Here is a 22,149-nt window from a genome sequence, read left to right as displayed (position 1 = left end):
GAGGTGAGATCCAGCAGGAGCAGTATGGCTGGAAAGAAGGGAGAAAGAGAAAGAGTGGAAGAAGAATGAATACTACTTTTAAATGTCTCTCAACAGTCTGAGCATTATTTTTTTAAAATAAAAATAGGTAAAAAATAATTTACTCTTGTTATAAATTAAAATTATTTTCTTTCTGGTCATATGGATGGCATTCCCTTACTAGTAATTCAGGAGAAATAATACTAGTAATAGTAAAAGCTAACATTTACAAATCTCTTGCCACATACAAGGCACTGTATGTGTCATTTTACTGGCTTCACAACAACCCAGTGAGATATGGATTATGAACATAATTATAAAAATTATGGCTGAGATGTAATATTCTGTAAAATGGACCATTAGCAAATGCCTCTGTGGGATAGAAGGACAGAGGTCTGAGGTAAGCTTATAGGTTTAGGCTCTGAATTCAGATACACCAGCACCAGAGATCATACTCACCATTATCTGATGCTGCATTTATACAACAAATTTACATTATTCTAAAACCCTAGGATCCTATACTTGTTTCATCTTAAAGATAATCACATGCTACTTTCTAAAACCTTGCACCATAGTTTCACAGATTTATAAGGTTAAAAGGAACATGCAGAAATGTCCATTCCACTTTCCACAAGCAAGATCAATCTTTAAAAATGTTCCAGATAGATATACATCCAGGTGGAAGAGACAGCTGTCCACCAATTCATGCTCTCCCTTCCACAGCATGAAGTAGTACTTGGGAACTCAGGGGCTATATTTCCCAGCAACCTTGTTTCTAGGGGCGGAGTTCTGTTTTGTGTACAGTAGTGATATGTGGCATTTCCCAGACAAGGATTTTAAGAAGCTCACCTCTTCTCAGGTCCCTGGAAATCAGTTTTCACTCATTAGGAACACTTATTTGGACTGCTAAAAAGGTTAAAAAATACACTTTTATTATATTAAGTCACCCACATTTTGATTTTTATATATTGTAGCATCAAGTGTATATCTTAAAGATCCTGAATTCCATAACTTCCCTTTTAATGATATATTCTGAGGCAACAAGCCCTAAAGGGTAGAAGACCACAAACAAAAATTCTACAAGAGGCCTGGAGCAGTGGCTCACACCTGTAGTTCCAGCACTCTGGGAGGCCAAGGTGGGCAGATTACTAGAGCCCAGGAGTTGTAGATTAGCCTGGGCAACATGGCAAGACCCTGTCTCTACAAAAAATACAAAAATGAGCCGAGCGTGGTGGCATGCGTCTGTAGTCCCAGCTACTCAGGAGGCTGAGGTGAGAGGATCCCTTGAGCCCGGGAGGTGTAGATTGCGGTGAGTGGAGATGAGCAAGACCCCATCTCAAAAAAAAAGAAGGCCAACAAGAGCAATGAAACTCTCAAAATATGAGTATTTTCTGTGAACATTCCTACTATTTCTAACGTTGAAATTATGCTTTCCTTGCTTAAGCATCTTGTCATTCTACATTCATTTCTTTTCTTTTTTTTTGAGACGGAGTTTTGCTCTGTCGCCCAGGCTGGAGTGCAGTGGCGCGATCTCGGCTCACTGCAAGCTCCGCCTCCCAGGTTCACGCCATTCTCCTGCCTCAGCCTCCCGAGTAGCTGGGACTACAGGCGCCGGCCACCAAGCCCGGCTAATTTTTTTGTATTTTTAGTACAGACGGGGTTTCACCGTGTTAGCCAGGATGGTCTCGATCTCCTGACCTCGTGATCTGCCCGTCTCAGCCTCCCAAAGTGCTGGGATTACAGGCTTGAGCCACCGCGCCCGGCTTGTGGGTTAAATTTGATCCCTCAAAAGATAAACTGAAGTCCTAACCTCCAGTACCTGTGAATGCGAACTTTTTTTTTGAGATGGAGTTCTGCTCTTGTTGCCCAGGCTGAAGTGCAATGGCGCGCTCTAGGCTCACTGCAAAACCTCTGTCTCCCAGGTTCAAGCGATTTTCCTGCCTCAGCCTCCCGAGGAGCTGGGATTACAGGAATGCGCCACCACGCCCGGCTAATTTTGTATTTTTTCAGTAGAGACAGGGTTTCTGCATGTTAGTCAGGCTGGTCTCGAACTCCCGACCTCAGGTGATCCACCCACCTTGGCCTCCTATAGTGCTGGGATTACAGGCGTGAACCACTGCGCCCGGCCAAATGTCACCTTTAATTGGAAATGAGTTCTTTGCAGATGTAATAACGTTAAGATGAGGTCACAATGGATCAGAGTAGGCTCTAATCCGATATCTGGTGTCCTTATAAAAGGGAAATTTGGACACAGACACACAGCGAAAACAAGGTGAAGAGGGATGCTTCTACAAGGATTGCCAAGGATTGTTGGCAACCATCAGAAGCTAGCGGAGAAGGCTGGAAAAGATTATCTCTCAGAGACCCCAAGAGAGAACTAACCTTGTTTTCACCTTGATTTTGAAATTCTGGCCTTCAGAACTGTGAGACAATAATTTCTGTTGTTTTAAGCCTCTCAATCTGTTTTAATTTATTATGGCAAACCTAGGACACGAATACACACACTTGAACATATTCTAGAACAGACAATTCTTATCTAAAACATGTTTTTCAACAAGAGATAAAGAAACAGGCCAGGCGCGGTGGCTCACGCCTGTAATCCCAGCACTTTGGGAGGCCGAGGCAGGCGGATCGCTTGAGGTAAGGAGTTTGAGACCAGCCTGACCAATATGGTGAAACCTTGTCTCTACTAAAAATATAAAAATTAGCCGCGCGTGGAGGCGCATGTCCGTTGTCCCAGCTACTCGGGAGGCTGAGGCGAAAGTTCCAGTGAACCAAGATTGCGCCGCGCCATTGCACTCCAGCCTGGGGCACAGAGCAAGACTCTGTCTCAAAAAAATAAATAAATAAAATAAATAAATAAATAAAAATAAGAAAAGAAAAAGAAAGATGGCCTATTTGTGGAACTTCTTCTAGGTACTGAATATTCATTCTAGCAATGCCAGACTTAGAATTTCAAAAGTGCTTTGTTTCAAGTTCTCCTGCTTTTTAAGAAGTTAAGGCTAGCCTAGGAGATCCAGACTTCGTTTTTATGAATCAGGGACTGCAGCCAAATGTGTAATTTTCTCTGATAGAATGAGGCCCTGCAATTCAAGCCTATCTTTCAGGGGGAGTGTGGAAAGTGATGGGAGCCAACACTGTAACAGGAACCTGAACTGGTGGTGTTATTAGTTCCAGTAGCTTCAGCCATTGCTATCAATACATCTCACATGCTCAGACTGGCTCCAGTTGACGCCATGGGATAAAATAACTCTTCACCAGTCTTTATATTCATAATCGTGATGTTTCATCTGCTACTTTAAAATCTCCTTGGGAAAAGAAAGAGTAAAATAATAAAAAGACCAGCTAGCATCCATGAGGACGAAGACAACCAAACCAAAAAACAAAGTGATTTTCTTCATTAAAAGGCTCTGTGCACGCCGAAGCATTCTCAAAAACAGTTTACACCTTCTTCGTTTGTCTTCGCAAACTCCAATTTTCTGTATTTGACTTTTCCCTCTTAAAGCAACGCAAAGCTACACACTGCGCAGGCGCCTGTGGCCAGGCGCCCCCCCGGGAGTATTCTGGCGCAGGCGCGGGGGCCGGGAAGTGGGCGTGCTCGCGCGCGTGCTCTGCGGTTCACTTCCGGCCAGCCCCTCCCCCGCCTCCCTCGCGTGGCCACCTCCCCCTCTGCCTTCTCCTACCCAGTCTCTTCCCCAACTCTCCCCACCCCTAGTGCTCTCCGCCCCGCTTGCCTCCTGTTCTTCCCCGCCCGCTCCATCCGGGTCGCTGACGGCTGTCTCTGGACTGGACAGCAGTGGCGTCCGCTTTTCTCTAAGGAACCTGGTAAAGTTTCACAGGGGCCGGGGAGGGGAGCAGCGGAGCAGCGGCATAGACGCCGGAGGTGCCCTGGTGATCACCGCCACTGGCTGACGGAGGAGGGTCCCAGGAGCCGGATACCTGCTTCAGCGACCGCGCTGCCTTGGTCTCTGGGGAAGGGCCGCCCCCCGTCACCTTGGGCTTCCCCTGCCCTGAAGGGGTGGGCGAGTTGTGGCCCCAGTGGGTTCGGGGGCGTGTGACGGCGTTAGGGAGGGGCAGGCCGGGCTGGGCGGATGCAGGCCGGCTCGGCACGGGGCGCTTTCTCAGCGCTTCCTAGGGGTGAGGGGCGTGGGGCGAGAGCAGGGTTGTGCCTCCCTGGCCCCGGGGCTGGAATGTCGCACCTCCCAGGGGATGGGCTTCTCTCAGGTTGAGGCCGCTGGCTGCCAAGCCTCGGCCGCCGGCCTCTGAGGCTGTTGCGAGCGGCCGGTTGCGGTAGTTGTCTGCTCGGCCGCGAGGTTGGGTGTGTGCAGATGATTTCTCTTTCCCGGTCCCCATGAGCTGATCTGGGTGTACGTTCAGGGAAAGACGGGACTAAACTGCTTCTCATTTCCCTACCTGTTGCTGACGAGAGGACGCCTCTGTGCTTTAAAGAAAAGGGTGGTTAGACCTCGCGCGCTGAAGTCGGGGTATTTTCCTGTATTACTCTTATTTTGTTTTTTAAATGTGGGAAGACAATGCAGAAGTCTTGGGAATTATAGAGTTCTGATGCCCCAAAAGAATGAAATCAAACTTCTGTTAATGGATGATGGGTCGTGGAATGGGACACCTTGGGCACTTGCTAACAGGAACGTAGGAAAATTGAGGTTGAGACTTCGCAGGCTCTGTAAGAATGTGCATGACTACTACAGAATAAGGCTGACTTCCTGTAATTATGATATTTAGTAACGCGATGTGTTTAAAAATCTACGTATGTATAGATGAAATGGACTCTGTTATTTGTGTCTTTACAAGTGAAGAAATATTCAGGCAATGTGCTGGAAAGTTCTACAGATTTCGCCATCAGACTATCAGTGCCCCAGCCCCCATTCCTATTCTTGAAAAATCAGCAGTGCTGGAGTTATTTGCAATTAACCCCCGCCAATCTTTAAATAATTGTCTCAGAGGTATAGATAGATATAGATTGCTCACGGGAGAGTTTTTTAGTCCCCGTTACCAATTGTAATAAAAGAGGTTGAATTTTGGAGAGAATTGATATTTAAACTGCATGTGTTTTTTTTCTGTATTATAATTATGCAAATTGATTTAGTTTTAAAATTAGTGAGGTTGGAATGTTAGTATTTTGATTTGAAAAATGGGATCTTTGGAGGTGATTTGAGGTTGTGGTTTGGTAAGAGAATCCTCATTTTCTCTCTGGCCTATTAAGAATAATTGGGAGAGTCGTTTAAATTGTGGAAAATTGCTTTAAATTTCCATTGTTGGTTTTATTTCTGTTACAGATAAGAACTTCCATTTTCTGTTGATGTGGAGGTAGGTATTAGAAGGCTAAATTATACTAGGATTTGAGGGAGATTGCAAGGTTATGTTTCTGCAGTTGGCTAAATTTTTCACTGTGTATATTTGCTTTTTGGGCAGTGAAAAGATGTCTTATTTCTTGCTCCCATTGAAATTATTTAAAACAAAAAGTAGAAAAAATTGTGATTAATTTCATCAAGGTACTTACTCCCATTAGTTTAGTCTATCACAAGATAACCAGAAGTCAAAACTAGTTAATATGTTTTAAATTTTGCAAAGGATTGTAGAAAGTGACATATTTTCCCTAAAACTTTCTGTATGATACATTTAAAAAAATACAACTGATTGGTTTTTGAAACAATGATACTTATGTACCATGTTATAAAGTAAATTTAGTGTTTACCATGTAGCAATTATTGTAGCCTAGCACTTGAAAGAGCAATTATACATCCTTTTTTCTTTGAAGTCATATTAACTTCTTTCTATTTCCTCAGACATAGGGTACCTCCAACTTTCCGGGGTTTCAGAAGAGAATTTTTTATTGAAACTGGAAGACCAAAATAATTACAAGCATGTTGTGCTGGGGCAATGCATCCTTTGGACAGCTAGGTTTGGGTGGAATTGATGAAGAAATTGTACTAGAGCCCAGAAAAAGTGACTTCTTTATAAATAAAAAGGTCCGAGATGTAGGATGTGGACTCAGACATACTGTATTTGTTCTGGATGATGGAACAGTGTACACTTGTGGATGTAATGATCTAGGACAGCTAGGTCATGAAAAATCCAGAAAGAAACCAGGTAAGTTGAAACGTTTTTAAAATTTGCTATTTCTAATAATTATATCATTTTAAATTTGAATCATCATATAATATCTCTAGTTGTAATTATATGTTTATCAAACTTTAAAAGCAAAGTAGAAGTTATGTATTTCCATTATATTTGTATATTTGTATGGTTCTAAGTACTTTATGTTGTGGTTTCTTTTTTTTTTTTTACGACTAGTATTATAAAACCTTATTTTGTATGACAATATAAAACAATAAAGAAAATCAGCCTGCAGTATATAGGTCTTTGGTACAGAATGTGTAGTGTGCAGGTCCTCTTTAATACATTCTGTTCAGCCACCGTGGATAGATTTTAAATGCATAATTTACTTTGTGTTTACCTTACCTTGGGAGTGGGGGAAGAAAACAAGACGAAAAGCTTTTTACTTTGACTTGCTTGCCTAAAATATGTTTTTATTCTTTTTATCCCTCTGTCAGTATTTTAAATATGTAATTTTATTTGGTTTAGTTAGAAATATCTTTTATTCCTCTAATCTTTTACTTCTGTAGCATTGCTAGCTATTCGAGATTTTGTGACTATGAAGTGTCCTATTTTGTAATAGTTGTACAAGCAAAATTAAATAATTTGTAGGGTAATGAGAATTTTGAGGAATTTGGTCACATTTCATGTTCTGTTTTCCTGGATATTGTATTTAAAAATCAAATATTTCTACATTTAGGAATATCATTGTTATGTGAGTTTTGCTTTCAATTATGATAACTAAAAGTTAATGATTTCAGGTGGTAAATTCAGATGAGACTGCAGCTATACTGACTTAAAACAGTTTCTTTTAACTGTAACAATAATGGCACTTCAGTATTTTCTGTAGCAGTTATATTATCAGTTTATTATTTAAGTGGTTTCTGTTGTTACTCAACTTTTGAGAGATTAATGTAATCTGAGATATTCAGACATTAAATTAAGGCACGATTCATCCTTCACATCATCTCACGACCATGCCAAATCTCACTTTTCTGACTTACAAATACTGTATTGTTTTCATCCTTTCTTTGTGGTTAAGGTCTTAGTGTATTTTCTTCTACCTTAATTTGTAATTTATTTTTTATTGGATAAATGATAGTGACATTCGTAAAATAGATTTTTAATTCTTGAAGAACTCAATAAATGGCAACTTTCTTGTACTCTACCTGTCTAAGAACGTTTTATGGATTCCTACCAGATTTTCATAATCTCAGGCATTGAGGTGGTCATATTGATAGAAATGAATGGTAATTTACTGATATGCATTTGTTGATTGTCTCTGCTCCAGAGACAAATGGGCCCTTTTCTATTTTTGCTTAACTTGGAATGCTGCCTCAGGTTGAGATTTTCATGGTACCGAGGCTGCTGCTGTTCTTTGTACTTTAGCATGTCCCATAGAAATAACTGAACATCTCTCTGTATTACTTTACTAATTTCTGAAAGGCTGTAGGGCAAGTAGAAAGTAAAAAGCCAGCACATAGGAATAAAATGTTTAAGTGTTAGAGGTAGACACTGTGTACTAATAGTATAATGATTATAGTGCCAGGAACGGCTTCCAACTAAACTATATAGATGAAATTCTGAGAAACTTAACTAGCTAGAATAGGCTTCTTTGTGGTCATGTTGACATTGTGATGATTGCATTGTGACATCTATATCATCTTGATTCAACCTGGAAGCATTATTTGGTAATGTAAAGTTGGGGTGGTAAGTTTCCCTAATTTGGGATACCTCTTTAGGATTGCCTCATTGTTGTCCCAATTACACCACAGTCTATGGAAGAGAAAAGTGACAGACATTAACTTTGTCTTTGAGAAATTTAGAGTCTGGGTTGGGAGTTAAGGTGTACATGAACAACTAGAGAGAATTTGAAATTAGACATGATATGCTATGTACTTTGAGCCTAAGAAATTTAAATGATGGGAAATATTATGGGATAGAATTAAAGTAAGGTTTCTGGGAGAAAATGAAGGCTTACATTTAATTCTATTGGTGATCACATGAACAGCTAGGAAATAAGTCTGGAGCTGAAATAGCTTAGTTTTGTAGAAGGGGGGTGGTGCTGATCCTGAGAAAAGCTTTTTATTATCAGAAGTTCTGGTTCAGTGATACATTGAAGTGAACCTAGGTTTCAGAGGGAAGAGAAGGAACTTCAAAAAGTAGTAGTTGCTGTCGTAGGAACTTCACCTTTTAATCTCAGCCTTGATTGAAGATTTTTTTTTTTTTTTTTTTGAGACAGAGTTTCGCTCTTGTTGCCCAGGCTGGAGTGCAATGGCGCCATCTCGGCTCACCGCTACCTCCGCCTCCCAGGTTCAAGCAATTCTCCTGCTTCAGCCTCCTGAGTAGCTGGGATTACAGGCGCCCACTACCATGCTTGGCTACTTTTCCTATTTTTAGTAGAGATGGGGTTTTACCATGTTGGCCAGGCTGGTCTTGAACTCCTGACCTCAGGTGATCCGCCTGCCTTGGCCTCCCAAAGTGCTGAATTACAAGCATGAGCCACCGCTTCTGGTCTAAGATGTTTTTTAAATAATGTTTTTCACTAAATTTTAAGAATTTTTTAACTAAAGTTATTTATATTTGGAATAATTCGTTAATGATTTAAATGTGTCATTTCCCCAAACCCTTTTTAAATTTGTAAATTTGAGGACTGGATTAAAAGATAAAAAGTTGTTGGATCTTATTTATTTTAAAGTCTTCTGGTAATTGAGCAAGTTGGTTGTATTTCTGGGACCATGTAATAAACATAGGTCACTTCACAAGAGGTTTTTTGTTTGTTTGTTTTGTTTTGTTTTGAGACAGAGTCTCACTCTGTTGCCCAGGCTGGAATGTAGTGGCATGATCTCTGCTCACTGCAACCTCTGCTTCCCAGGTTCAAGCGATTGTCCTGCCTCAGCCTCCCGAGTTGCTGGGACTATAGGCACGTGCCACCATGCCCGGGTAATTTTTTGTATTTTTAGTAGGGACGGGGTTTCACCATGTTAGCCAGGATGGTCTAGATATCCTGACCTCGTGATCTGCCCACCTTGGCCTCCCAGAGTGCTAGGATTACAGGCATGAGCCACCATGCTCAGCCGACTTCCCAAGAGCTTTAAACTTGTGTCAGAAAGCAGACAGAATGGACGGAACTAAGAATTGTTTCTTTACGTAGATTGGCTTTATAAATATACATATTCCGTAACTAATAAGGAGTAAAAGAGAAAGAGGTAGCCTTATTAAGGATAAATTATTCTTGAGATTCATAATAACCTACTGGAGGACTTGGCCTGACAATGTAGTAAATAGATTTAACCTGTGGCCTATTGAAAAGCAGTGTTTCTGTTCTAGACTTTTTAGGAACCACATAGAAAGATTTAACTGAATTCCTTTATTATACTAAAGGTGCACATTATGTTTATGTTCATCTCTGTTGTCTTGTATGTGTATGTCCTTTTCCATCACTACTAGCTTTTTCTGAATTATTTCCAGAGAAGTGAATGTCTGTTTCACTTTCATGTTTTTTTCTTCATAAGAACTTTAAAATACTTTTAAGCTAATGTCTCAATTTTTTAATTTATAGCTAACAAATAAATTTATTTAATCTTCAGTGTGCTAAACCAGTCCATTTAAATGAATTGTTAGTTTTTTTAGACTTTCAAATTCAGTTCTGAAGATTTTAAGTATGGGAAGTATACTTTTCTTTAAAAGATCCTTTTCTTACTGTATATCTAATCATAGGTATAATTTGGTGACCATGGTCCTAACTATATGTTTTGCACATTGATTTCCATTTGTTTCATGTTAGAAACAGTATTAAACTGTTTTGTGACCATAATTTGTAAATAAAGTGGTGTTCTGTTTAAAAACAAGCCCTGTTATCTAAAAAATAGTTTTTTGTATTTTATAACATTCTTTCAAATGGAGTGTTTCATTTAATTCTTACAACAGTTGTATGTAGCTAAGGCAGGTATCATGGTCCCTATTTTACAGATGAGGACACTGAGGTTAAAAGAGATTAAGAGACTAATAGGGTCACTTGGCTAGCACATCTTGAGACCACCCTAAATCTTGTGATTTTTATCCTTAATCTTACAAATCTTTTCCTTTGCTGTATTTAGAAAGTAGAAGAATATTTGTTCACTTTTGGGAAAGGTGGTTTCCATCAGTATTTTATTGTAATTCCAAGGGTTTTTTTATTTTTTATTTTTTTTTGAGATGGGATCTTGTTCTGTTGCTCAGCCAACAGTTGCCCATTGCAGTGGTGTGATAATAGCTCACTGTAGCCTTGGACTCCTGGGCTCAAGTGATCCTCCTACCTCAGCTTCCCCGGTAGTTGGGACTACATTTATGTGCCACCATGCCTGCTTAATTTTTTTTTTTTTTTTGAGACAGAGTCTTGCTCTGTCACCCAGGGTGGAGTTCAGTGGTGTGATCTCTGCTCACTACAGCCTCCACATCTTGGGTTCAAGTGATTCTCCTGTCTCAGCCTCCTGAGTAGCTGGGACTACAGATGTGTGCTGCCATACCCGGCTAATTTTTTTGTATTTTTAGTAGAGGCAGGGTTTCACCATGTTGGCCAGGGTGGGCTTGAACTCCTGACCTCAGGTGATCTGCCCACCTCGGCCTCCCAAAGTGCTGGGATTACAGGCGTGAGCCACCAGGCCTGGCCAATTTTTTTTTTATGTTTGTTAGAGATAGAGGTCTTCCTGTGTTGCCCAGTCTGGTCTCAAACGCCAGTCCTCAAGCTATCCTCCTGCCCTGGCTTCCCCAAATTGCTGGGATTTATAGGGATGAGCTACTGTGGCAGCCAAGAAAAATCTTTTAAAAATTACTATCTTATAACTAAGGTTATATAATGAAGACAGCATATATTTTATTATCATCCCCCTTGTGCACAAACTCAAAAATCATTTTAAAAACTAATGAGAAGATTGAGAGTTCTATTTTCAAAATGTAATATTGTACCAACACAAACAAAAATTCAAATATGTATAGTGTATCACTGAATGGAAGACTAACTTGATTAGCAGAGTTTATAGGTAATAGTTTTAATAGTATGATAAAATTTATTGTGGTTTATGTTGAACTCTTTTTAAAGATCATGAGCATTGATTCTGTGTTTTCCATATCCTCGAATGGTAATTTCTACTGTTGAGTCATTCCAATAAAAGCTTTTTGGTCACATAGTAGTGATTACTTGGTTTGCCTTTCTTGCTTCTTCATTTTTCTGACCTGTCCTCTCTCTGTTCATAAAACAAATCTATAAAATATAGTTGAAATTTAAAAAGTAATATAGGAAAATATAACTATGGGAAATAAACTTACTCACTTAAGGGTGGGTTAAAAATAAAAATACCAGATTATCCCACACATTTCTTACTGAACCAGAGCATTTAAACCAAAGAAGCTCATTGTGTTTTATAACTCCCAGTTTTCACAATACCTTCTAAGGAAGAGAAAGATGTGGATGATAGATTTGAAAAAAGTAATTACTTGGGTCAGGAGTGGAGGCTTGCTTTGAACACTTTACTTTGAGAAAGGTTAGTGCCCAAGAATCAGTGTCAAGGGTAGGAAAAAAAATCATAATGCAAACAGATGACTACTGTTAGAGAAATGTATAATAATACTTTACTTTGTGTAGGACCCTACATCTGAGGAATTTCAAGAGCATTACACAATAACTCATGGTTCCTTTCAAAATGCTTGTGACACAATTTGCAAGGATTATCCTCATCTTAGGGGATAAATTTACGGAGAAATGGCAGCACAAGTTGGTAAGTAACTTGTCAAAATAGGTGACTGGTGAACAGCTATAAGTTGAATCTGAAAGTTGGAGTCTACCACTCTCCTACCTTATTCACTAAATTGTGCTTATGTTTAGAATTATTTATAGTAATATCTTCTGTTTGAGGCAGATCAAATACTAGTGCACAGATTGTTTCCCTACCATTCTATTTGATGGCCTGTTAAATCATTATTTTACCAAGATGCTTACATTCTGATGCCACTTTGATACTTCATTATAACTCTGTGTGGTATGAAGAATATTTAAACAAATGAACAGAAACTTAACTATGGTAATACCCAGTCTTTTCTGTTTTCTGTTATATATTGTATACATCCCTTTGTCTAACTGGTATGCTGTACTACGATCCAAGGTCCATAGTAACTGACTTGCAGAATTGATTTGGTGGCTAACCTTGGAACTTGGATTAGTTACGTTGTATAAAGTCCACTATGTAAATACATGCATCTCTCTCTAAGATGCATTGGTTTGGTGGATGCTTTATAAAACTCTTAAAACCTACACAGAAGACAAAAATAGCAGTAGATGCCTAATCTGAGCAGTCTAACAAAGGGAAGCTTCTTTAAAGGACTTGGAACCAGTGATTTTCTCTTGGGTATGTTAATGTTTTTACATGATTAGAAGTGAGCCACATACTTTCCTTAAAAGATTTAGCAGTGCGGTAGATTTTGGTTTCACAATTTGGGTAGTTAGCAGATTCTTGTTGCAGATGGCAGTCTGGGGAGTCTAGTTTCCATTATCTCCTTAGTAAGGACTCTTAGGGTTCCATGTTCCCAATAGATCATACAAATGTAGCACTGTTTTTCAAGCTCATTTCTCACAAAGGCTTGCATTTTTAAAACTGCTTTGAAGAAATAAAAGTTACTTCTGTATTCCTAGGCTATAAAGTATATCAAGTACTTGGGATACATATGAAAGAATCGAATAGAGGCGGCATACTCAAATGTTCATATAAAAGTTTATTTGGGTTTGGATAATGTTAGTAGAAAAATGGGTAACACTAATAAGGAAACTATATTAATGAGCTCATGGTTGAACTTCCTGTTCCCCTGGATTTTTTTTTTTTCATATTGATGGAATTTAAAAGGCAGTCATTTTAAATCATGATAAATTATGATGATTACCTTATATGCAAGAAAAACCTATGCTGTGTGTAATTATACATTTTATTGGAGTTTTGTTTTTTTAGACTGGATCTTGCTGTCACTGGAGTACGGTAGTTAAATTGTGGCTCAATGCAGCCTCAACTTCCCTGGGTTCAGGAATCCTCTTACCTCAGCCTGCTGAGTAGCTGGGACCACATGTGCATGCCACTATGCCCAGCATATTTTTGTATTTTTTGTAGAGACAGGGTTTCACTCTTTTGCCCAGGCTGGTCTCGAAGTGATCATCCCACCTCAGACTCCCAAAGTGCTGGGATTATAGGCATGAACCACCACGCCAGGCCTTATTAGAGTTTTTTTTTTTTTTTAAGGGAAATTTCATGCATTTCGGTGGCTTATTCCTTAAACCATAATGTTTTATTTGCCTAGATTTACTCTTTTGTGTTCATTTCTAGCATGGCAGAATTTTGGTTTAGCCTTTCTTGGCCATAAGACATTCTGGAATCCTTTAGTAATGGGCTTTTCACAAATTATTTGAAAATATCTTAATTACTTTTTTATTCATATCTAAGATTTGCCTCACTTTATTCCTTTGCTAGGTGTTATACTATTCTGAAATAACACATTTTTAGTTTTTCACAATTGTTTTCTATTATTAAAGTATTACATGTTCTTGGTAGAGAATTTCTAACACATAGGAAAGTAAAAACTATAATGCCATCATGCATAGGTAAATAGTATTGTCACTTGAGACCTTTTCTATAGTATTGTCACTTGAGACCTTTTCTATAATATTCTATATTATGAATATTTTCTGTATTCATATATGTTTCTGATTAAAAACTGGGAATGTGTTCTTGTATCTCAACCTTTTTCCCCGATAATAATTTAGTATTTTCCCATGTTTTAAAATTTTAGAAATATTGGGAATATTTAAGAATATAATTAACATTTTATCATTTAGATGTACCAAAATATATTTAAGTATTTTATTTTTTGGATTTTTTTTTTTTTGAGACGGAGCCTTGCTGTTTCCCAAGCTGGAGTGCCTGGTGCGATCTCCACTCAACGCAGCCTCTGCCTCCTGGGTTCAAGTGATTCTCCTGTCTCAGCCTCCTGTGTAGCTGGGATTACAGATGTGTGCCACCACTCCCGGCTAATTTTTTGTATTTTTAGTAGAGACAGGGTTTCACCATATTGGCCAGGGTGGTCTCAAACTCCTGACCTCGTGATCCACCTGCCTCAGCCTCCCAAAGTGCTGGGATTACAGGCGTGAGCCACTGTGCCCAGCCTATTTTTTAGAATTTACTTCTAGATTTTTGTTTTACATTAATACTGCAATGAACATATATATCAATTCAGTCTTTATTTCTTTTTCTTTTTTTCTCTCTTTTTTTTTTTTTAGACAGAATCTCACTCTGTTGCCTGTTGCCTAGACTGGACTGCAGTGGTGCCATCTTGGCTCACTGCAACCTCCGCCTCCCAGGTTCAAATGATTCTCCTGCCTCAGCCTCCCGAGTAGCTGAGATTGCAGGCATGTGTCACCATACTTGGCTAATTTTTTGTATTTTTAGTAGAGATTGGGTTTCACCATGATGGCCAGGCTTGTCTTGAACTCCTGACCTCAGGTGATCCACCTGCCACGACATCCTAAATTGCTGGGATTACAGGCCTGAGCCACGGTGCCCGCCTATTTCTTTCTTTCAATTATTTTTTATTTTGGGGAGACAGGATTTTGCTCTGTTGCCCAGGCTTGAGTGCAGTGGCATGATCTCAGCTCATGGCAACCTCCGTCTCCTGGGCTCAAGCAATTCTCCTGCCTCAGCCTCCAGAGTAGCTAGGATTACAGGTGTGTGCCACCATGCCCGGCTAATTTTTGTATTTTTAGTAGAGGTGGGATTTTGCCATGTTGACCAGGCTGGTCTAGAACTCCCGGCCTCAAGTGATCTGCCCACTTCGCCCTCCCAAAATGCTGGGATTACAGGCATGAGCTACCACTCTGTTTCTTTATTATTATTTGAGACAGAGTTTCGCTCTTGTTGCCCAGGCTGAAGTGCAATGGTGCAGTCTTGGCTCACTGCAGCCTCCGCCTCTCAGGTTCAAGTGACTCTCTTGCCTTGACCTCCTGAGTAGCTGGGATTACAGATGCCCGCCAACACGCCCTGCTAATTTTTTGTAATTTTAGTAGAGACGGCGTTTTGCCATGTTGGCCAGGCTGGTCTCGAACTCCTGGCCTCAGTTAATCCACCCGCCTCGGCCTCCAAAGTGCTGGGATTACAGGCGTGAGCCACCACACCTGACCTACCTCTGTTTATTTCTTTAGGAAAAAACATCTTTAAGGAATGAGAAAATTTATTGTTTAAGCACAGTTGTGTCTCATTTTACAAAGTTTATATACTCATAAGATATTTGTAAATGAAAGTTTTTAAAATGTATGACAAGGCCGAGCACGGTGGCTTACGCCTGTAAACACAGCGCTTTGGGAGGCCGAGGCAAGCAGATCATGAGGTCAGGAGTTCAAGACCAACCTGGCCAACATAGTGAAACACCGTTGCTACTAAAAAAATAGAAAAATTAGCTGGGCATGGTGGTGCGCCTGTAGTCTCAGCTACTCAGGTGGCTGAGGCAGGAGAGTTGCTTGAACCCAGGAGGCAGAGGTTGCAGTGAGCCGAGATCTGCACTCTAGCCTGGGTAACAGAGCTAGACTCCATCTAAAAAAAAAATAAAATAATAAAAGTAAATAAATAATTACAGTTACAATATTATGACATAGTAGGGAATAGAAAACAAATGTACAAATAATAGAAATGCAATTAAAATATGCCAAGTGTTATAGGATGTATAAACAACAGTGCTGTGTAGAGATAGTATACTATCAGATAGCAACAGGCAAGTTTGAGGCTGGGGGAAGAGTAGTCCATGTAACTGAGATGTCTGAGAATAGTGAGCAGGAAGGTTAGAAAGGCAAAATTGAGGTCAGATTATAGAAATAAATTCAGGAGCTTGAATTTAATTTGGTGAATATCCACTGATAGTTTGTAATGGAAATTACAATGGATTTATAAAGGAAAGATTTAAAGGGAGAGAAATTGGAGGTAAAGAAATAGGCTGTAATGGTAGTCCTTGAAAGCAAGAAAGGAGCAGGTAGATGATGGAGAGACTTAGGGAGGCAGAAAGAATGGACAGGCTTTGATAACCAGATGGAAATAAATAATAAACATAGAAGAGCTAGGTATGATCCTAAGTGGAATCATTAGCTGATAGAAATAAGGAATCCAGGAAGAGAAGAAATATTCTCTTTTATTTTAAGAGGCAAGTTAAAAGATTCTGATAAGGCGAATTTTGTGGTAAACTTAATAATACTGAGTGAGCAGTAAGAAATGTAGTACTGTAAGTGGGGGCTAAATGCGTGAAGTGTTCATTTTCGATTTTGTTTTATTTTCAGTTCAGATAGGCTGACATTCCAACTGTTGACTTCTCCCCAGTTCTAACCTGTTAAGTAATTAATAATTCATTAACAATACTTTGTGCTTTTGGAAGACTGCTTAAGGCACATGGTGATACAATACCATTGTAAATTTAAAGTGACCTAAATGGTTGCCTCCTCCGTCTGTTTTGTAAACCTGAATTTTTATATACAGATTTTTTTTTTTTTTTTTTTTTGAGATGGAGTATCGCTCTGTCACCCAGGCTGGAGTGAGTGGCACCATCTCTGCTTACTGCAACCTCTGCCTCCCAGGTTCAAGTGATTCTCCTGCTTCAGCCTTTCAAGTAGCTGGGATTACAGGCACCCGCCACCGTGCCCAGCTAATTTTTTTTTTTGTATTTTTAGTAGAAACGGGGTTTCACCATATTGATCAGGTTGGTCTTGAACTCCTGACCTGAAGTTATCTGCCCGCCTTGGCCTCCCAAAATGCTAGGATTACAGGCGTGAGCCACTGCTCCCGGCCCATTTGCTTATTCTTTAGCTGACACAAACCTATTCTTTTTTATTTTTTGAAACGGAGTCTCGCTCTGTCGCCCAGGCTGGAGTGCAGTGGTGCGATCTCGGCTCCACTTCCTGGGTTAATGCCATTCTCCTGCCTCAGCTTCCCATTTAGCTGGGACTACAAGCGCCTGCCATGATGCCCGGCTAATTTTTTGTATTTTTAGTAGGGACAGGTTTCACTGTGTTAGCCAGGATAGTATCGACCTCCTGACTTCATGATCCGCCTGCCTCGGCCTCCCAAAGTGCCAAACCTATTCTTAATTACTATGTTTGACTTCAGGACTTCCCTCCAGGTCTTACTGGAAACAAAGCTTTTGCAGTCAGAAGGTGCAATGACATAGGTGTAAGTTGCTTTTGGTTCCACTAGTAGCTGAAATAATTTTAACTATAAGTTGGATATATGCTGGCAATGTAAGCAAGAGCTATTAGGAAATTCACCTTTTGCGATAATGCTGTTGCTTCTGTGAAAAGGAAACAGGCGTGGGGAAGAAACAGGTAAGGCTAAAAGAGGTCCTAAAGAGCAGAATTAGGAGTGTCTGAAAAGCAGTTGGAAGAAAGTTTAGCTACTTTACCTATACATTATTAGAAGACATTTGTGACTTTTTTTTTTTTTTAGAGTGGCATAACGAGGATAAAGTAGATGTTAGATTGCTTCCCAGAATTGATCCAAAGTACTTATCAATCAGCATGTATGTAATTTCTAATCCAAGTATTGCTTAGCTATAGATTTCATACCTAGGCTCTCTAATAGGAATGAACCTTATATTTTGAAGAGTTACTAGGTAGAAGCCTGATTGGTTGATGTTACCTGTACCTGAACATAGACCTATTCACGTTTTCAGTTGGGAAGTTGAATGAGCCTCTGCAACTGAGAATAAGGGGAAAAGGGAACACATTATAAGTTGGTACTGCATTGTATAGGGTGAAGAAATACACAAACCATGTAATTGGAGAGAAATTTAGCGTTGCAATATTTAGAATGTATTATTTACGGCTGGACTTGGTGGCTCACGCCTGTATTCCCAGAACTTTGGGAAGTCGAGGTAGGTGGATCACAAGGTCAGGGGTTTGAAACTAGCCTGACCAACATGGTGAAACTCCGTCTCTACTAAAAAAATATAAAAATTAGCTAGGTATGGTGGCATGCACCTGTAATCTCAGCCGCTTAGGAGGCTAAGGCAGGAGAATTGCTTGAACCCGGGAGGTGGAGGTTGCAGTGAGCCAAGATCGCGCCACTGTTATTTGTGTCACTGCACTCCAGCCTGGGTGACACAGCAAGACTGCCTCAAAAGCAAACAAAAAGAATATTATTTACATATTGTAATGCTGATATTAAAAAAATAGTAGCAGTAAACCTCCATTATGTGCCAGGTACTGTGCTGAATCCTTTATTCATTATCAAAAAGTCTTATATCTGTCCTGCAAAAGCTGTGCTGAATCCTTTATTCATTATCCGAAAGTCTTACATCTATCCTGCAAAAGTATGTGTTTTGGTGAGAACAGTCAGACGTTAGAAGATTAAGTAATTCTCCCAAAGTTGAAATTAAAACTAAGTAGAAACAAGAACCAATAAGAAGAACAACAGAAGAAAAGAAACCGTTTATAATAGCGAGATAAACAAAATAACCCAGGAATAAAGTAGTAAGAAATGTGCAAGACCTATATGAAGAAGACTTGAAAGCATTACTGAGGAACACAAAAAACTTGAGCAAATGAAAACCACATTTATGGATAGGGACATTCAACCATATCAACCTGTCAATTTTCTCTAATTTGTAAATTTAGTGTGATCCTAATGAAAATGTCAAGTGACTTTTTGGGGAAGTAGACGAATACTCAAGTTCATATGGAAAAAGAAAAAGTAGGAAAATTCTAAAAAAGAACAGTAATAAATATTAACTTTTTTTAAAGACAGTTTCTAATATACATTAAAATGAGCAAGGTGTAGAGAGCAATGTATAGAGAGCTACATTTTGGGTTTTTTAAACAAAGAAAAATATACACTTGCATTTGCTTATAGATACACAAAAAACCGTGGAAGGATATATACAACTAATAGCATTGGTAACTCTTGGTGTAGAGGTGGGAAAAGAAGTGGTGAGAGTTAGGTTGATGGAGAACATACATAGTAGACTTTCACTGCATACCTTTTTAAAAACAATGTAAATATGTTACCCATTTTTTTTTTTTTTAAGGGTAGGCTTTGGAATTAGAGTGCTTACATAAAAATCCTGGCTCTGTTGCTAGATCTGTTTTCTTGGTCACATTGCTTAACCTCTCTGTGCCTAGGTGTTCTCTTCTCTAAAATTAGGATAATCATGCCAAACTCCGAAAGTAGCTGCAGGAGAATCACTTGAACCCGGGAGGTGGAGGTTGCACTGGGCCGAGATTGCGCCACTGCACTCCAGCCTGGTGACAGAGTGAGACTCCTGTCTCAAAAAAATAAAAATAAAACGTAACAGTGCAAAGAACAATGCCTGGCATATGGTGAGTATTCAGTAAGTGTTTGCTTAGAAGAAAAAAACAATATTAGAGTGGGAATTTAAATTTAGGTCTGCCTCATGGTAATGTTATATTATGCTGTTTCATATTTGCCTGGTGACTGTTACATTGTCTTATATGGAAACTATATTGCTTTCATAATTACCTCCAGATATACAATACAGATCTTTTCATTTATGCCTGAAGTTCAGGCATTTATTCAACAAACAGTTGTCTTCCTACTATGCCCCTGATATTGTGCTAGGCATGAAAGTACTTCCTTGTCTTTAGCCTTCAATTAACCTTACTGGAGCTCTTATTCAAACACTATACCAAAATTTAAGAAATTGTCTGTTTATGGTACTTAGAGGTAATGCTTTATTGGAGCGATATAAAATGGATTGGATTCCTTTACCTTCAGACTTTAAAGATATAATAATGATACCAAAAAAGAAAAGAATTAAAGATGCCTTTTTTTCTTGTGAGAAGCACATAAATGATAGCAGTTAGATTGATCATTGATTTTAAGGTTATTTAATGATTAATAATTACAAGGTGGCCAGGCGTGGTGGCTCACACCTATAAACCTAGCACTTAGGGAGGCCAAGGCAGGTGGATTGCCTGAGCTTAGGAGTTCAAGACCAGCCGGGGCAACATGGTGAAACCCTGTTTTTACTAGAAATAGAAAAAATTAGCTGGGCATGGTGATGCATGCCTGTAATCCCAGCTACTCTATTCAGGAGGCTGAGGCATGAGAATTGCTTGAACCCAGAAGGTGGTGGTTTATGTGATTGCACCACTGCACTCCATCCTGGGCAACAGAACAAGACTCTGTCTTAAAAGCCAAAAAAAATTAATAAGGTGTAGTTTGTGTATTGATATTTTGAGGATCATAGACACTTGAGTAAATACTACTTAGTTATACTATTTTTTTTCTTTTCTTTTTTTTTTTTTTTTTTTGTTTTTGAGACTGAGTCTCACCCTGTCACCCAGGCTGGAGTGCAGTGGTGCGATCTCAGCTTAGTGTGACCTCCACCTCCCGGGTTCAAGTGATTCTCCTGCCTCAGCCTCCCAAGTAGCTGGGATTACAGGTATGCGCCACCACACCTGGCTAATTTTGTATTTTTGGTAGAGACAGAGTTTTACCACGTTGGCCAGGCTGATCTCGAACTCCTGACCTTGTGGTCTGCCCGCTTTGGCCTCCCAAAGTGCTGGGATTACAGCCGTGAGCCACCGTTAGTTATACTTTTAAAAACTAGCCCTGCCCCTCCCAAAATGATAAGCTGACCTTAAAATGTAGAATGCATGTGTTTGATCGTACTTCTCTACTCTTATTTTGCATTTGCTGTTATTTTCACACCAATCTGAATAAAATTTTGGCTTAGTGTGTTGTTGATAAACTGTGTATCCACTGTTATACAGTGCTTGATTATGAGAGAAATTTATACCTCAAGAAAATCAAGGACAAATATATATATATATATATCATATATGTTTGAAATTGTATAAAACTGACAAGTTGTGGAGAACAAAAAAAGGAACATTTAAAATGGAAGCCATTGCGGTTATCTATCTTTATCTGTCAAAACAAAATGCAAAAACAACTCCTTTTCCTTGTTTGTTAATGCTTGCACTCACTTAGATTCAGACCTTAGATTCATTTTAGGGTCTCTTTCCTTTCCTGTAGCACCCACATTGAGCCAGTTGCCAGATTTTAGTTATTTTTCTCAGTGACTGTCTTGTTTTTTAATTTCCTTTGCAAATAGCTTGTGTGACTTTGAGCTAATTTGAACTGTTGGGCCCTTAGTTTCCTTTTCTCTCAATCTAAAATTCTTTGTTTTCTTTCTGGGCTATTACTGGTGTGCATGAGAACTGTGGCCAGTAGCTCTTTAACTGGTCTCCCTGCTCCATTTCATTCTTCTTATTAATTCTAGGTTAATCTTTCCAAGGTATATTTCAGTTTCTCTGTCTTGAACTTTGCCCAGCTAAAGTACTATCTCCGTCATTACTCCTTGGTCACTTTTATAAGAATTCAAGTCACACATTTTGAACTATCAAGTACAGTCCATGGAATTCAGTAAGTTAATAGATTGCATCACTGTCTTCCCATTACAATTATCTTCCCTACCGTGTCATCTCCTGGATGGTAGAAAACCTTGTCTTAACATGTCTTTGCTAAAACCACAGTGAAACACTGTGGTGCACATAGAAGCAACTCAGGGCAGGGTTGTTGAAAGAGCACAGGATCGATGTGTTTTATTGGTTGTGTCTTAGGAAAGGAAGATCATAGACTCTTGTTTTAATGAACTTGATCACCATCAGCTAAATTACAGTGGAAATTTTAAAATTTAAAACTCTACTAATATATTCTGAGGGTTCATTCTTGCTTGTTTTTGAAAGAAATTGAGCTAAAGGAACTATATGATTGTATTGTATTATGTTGGAGTCTTTATATTTCACCTTTACCTCTTCTTTCCTCTTCAAAGCAATTAATTTTAGCAGTTCATAGACATCCAGGTAGTACGTCTTTAAAAGAAAGGGGCCAGGTGTGGTGGCTCATGCCTGTAATCCCAGCACTTTGGGAGGCTGAGGCCGGTGGATCTCCTCAGGAGTTCGAGACCAGCCTGGTCCAACATGGTGAAACCCCGCCTCTACTA

The 22,149-nt window shown here is 39.3% G+C and overlaps 1 protein-coding gene across 3 annotated transcripts in view; it reads left to right on the top strand.

The window, feature by feature from the left end:
* Positions 1–3,638: 3,638 nt before the first annotated feature.
* HERC4 (HECT and RLD domain containing E3 ubiquitin protein ligase 4) overlaps positions 3,639–22,149 on the top strand; it is a 143,616-nt gene continuing 125,105 nt past the window's right edge. For 2 of the 3 annotated variants that reach the window (XM_023205109.2, XM_023205108.1), the window contains exons 1-3: positions 3,639–3,843; positions 5,313–5,343; positions 5,823–6,126. In XM_023205109.2, coding sequence (XP_023060877.1) covers positions 5,901–6,126 — 226 coding nt within the window. In that variant the 5' untranslated portion in view covers positions 3,639–3,843; positions 5,313–5,343; positions 5,823–5,900. Of the gene's footprint in view, positions 3,844–5,312; positions 5,344–5,822; positions 6,127–11,755; positions 11,889–22,149 lie in introns of all 3 variants that reach the window. The other variant, XM_023205110.2, reaches the window with a different exon arrangement.

This window comes from Piliocolobus tephrosceles, chromosome 9, assembly GCF_002776525.5.
Source record: "Piliocolobus tephrosceles isolate RC106 chromosome 9, ASM277652v3, whole genome shotgun sequence".
NCBI classification, from domain to species: Eukaryota; Metazoa; Chordata; class Mammalia; order Primates; family Cercopithecidae; genus Piliocolobus; species Piliocolobus tephrosceles.
The sequence above is the reverse complement of the archived record's forward strand: the minus strand, read 5'-3'. Positions and strand labels throughout refer to the sequence as shown.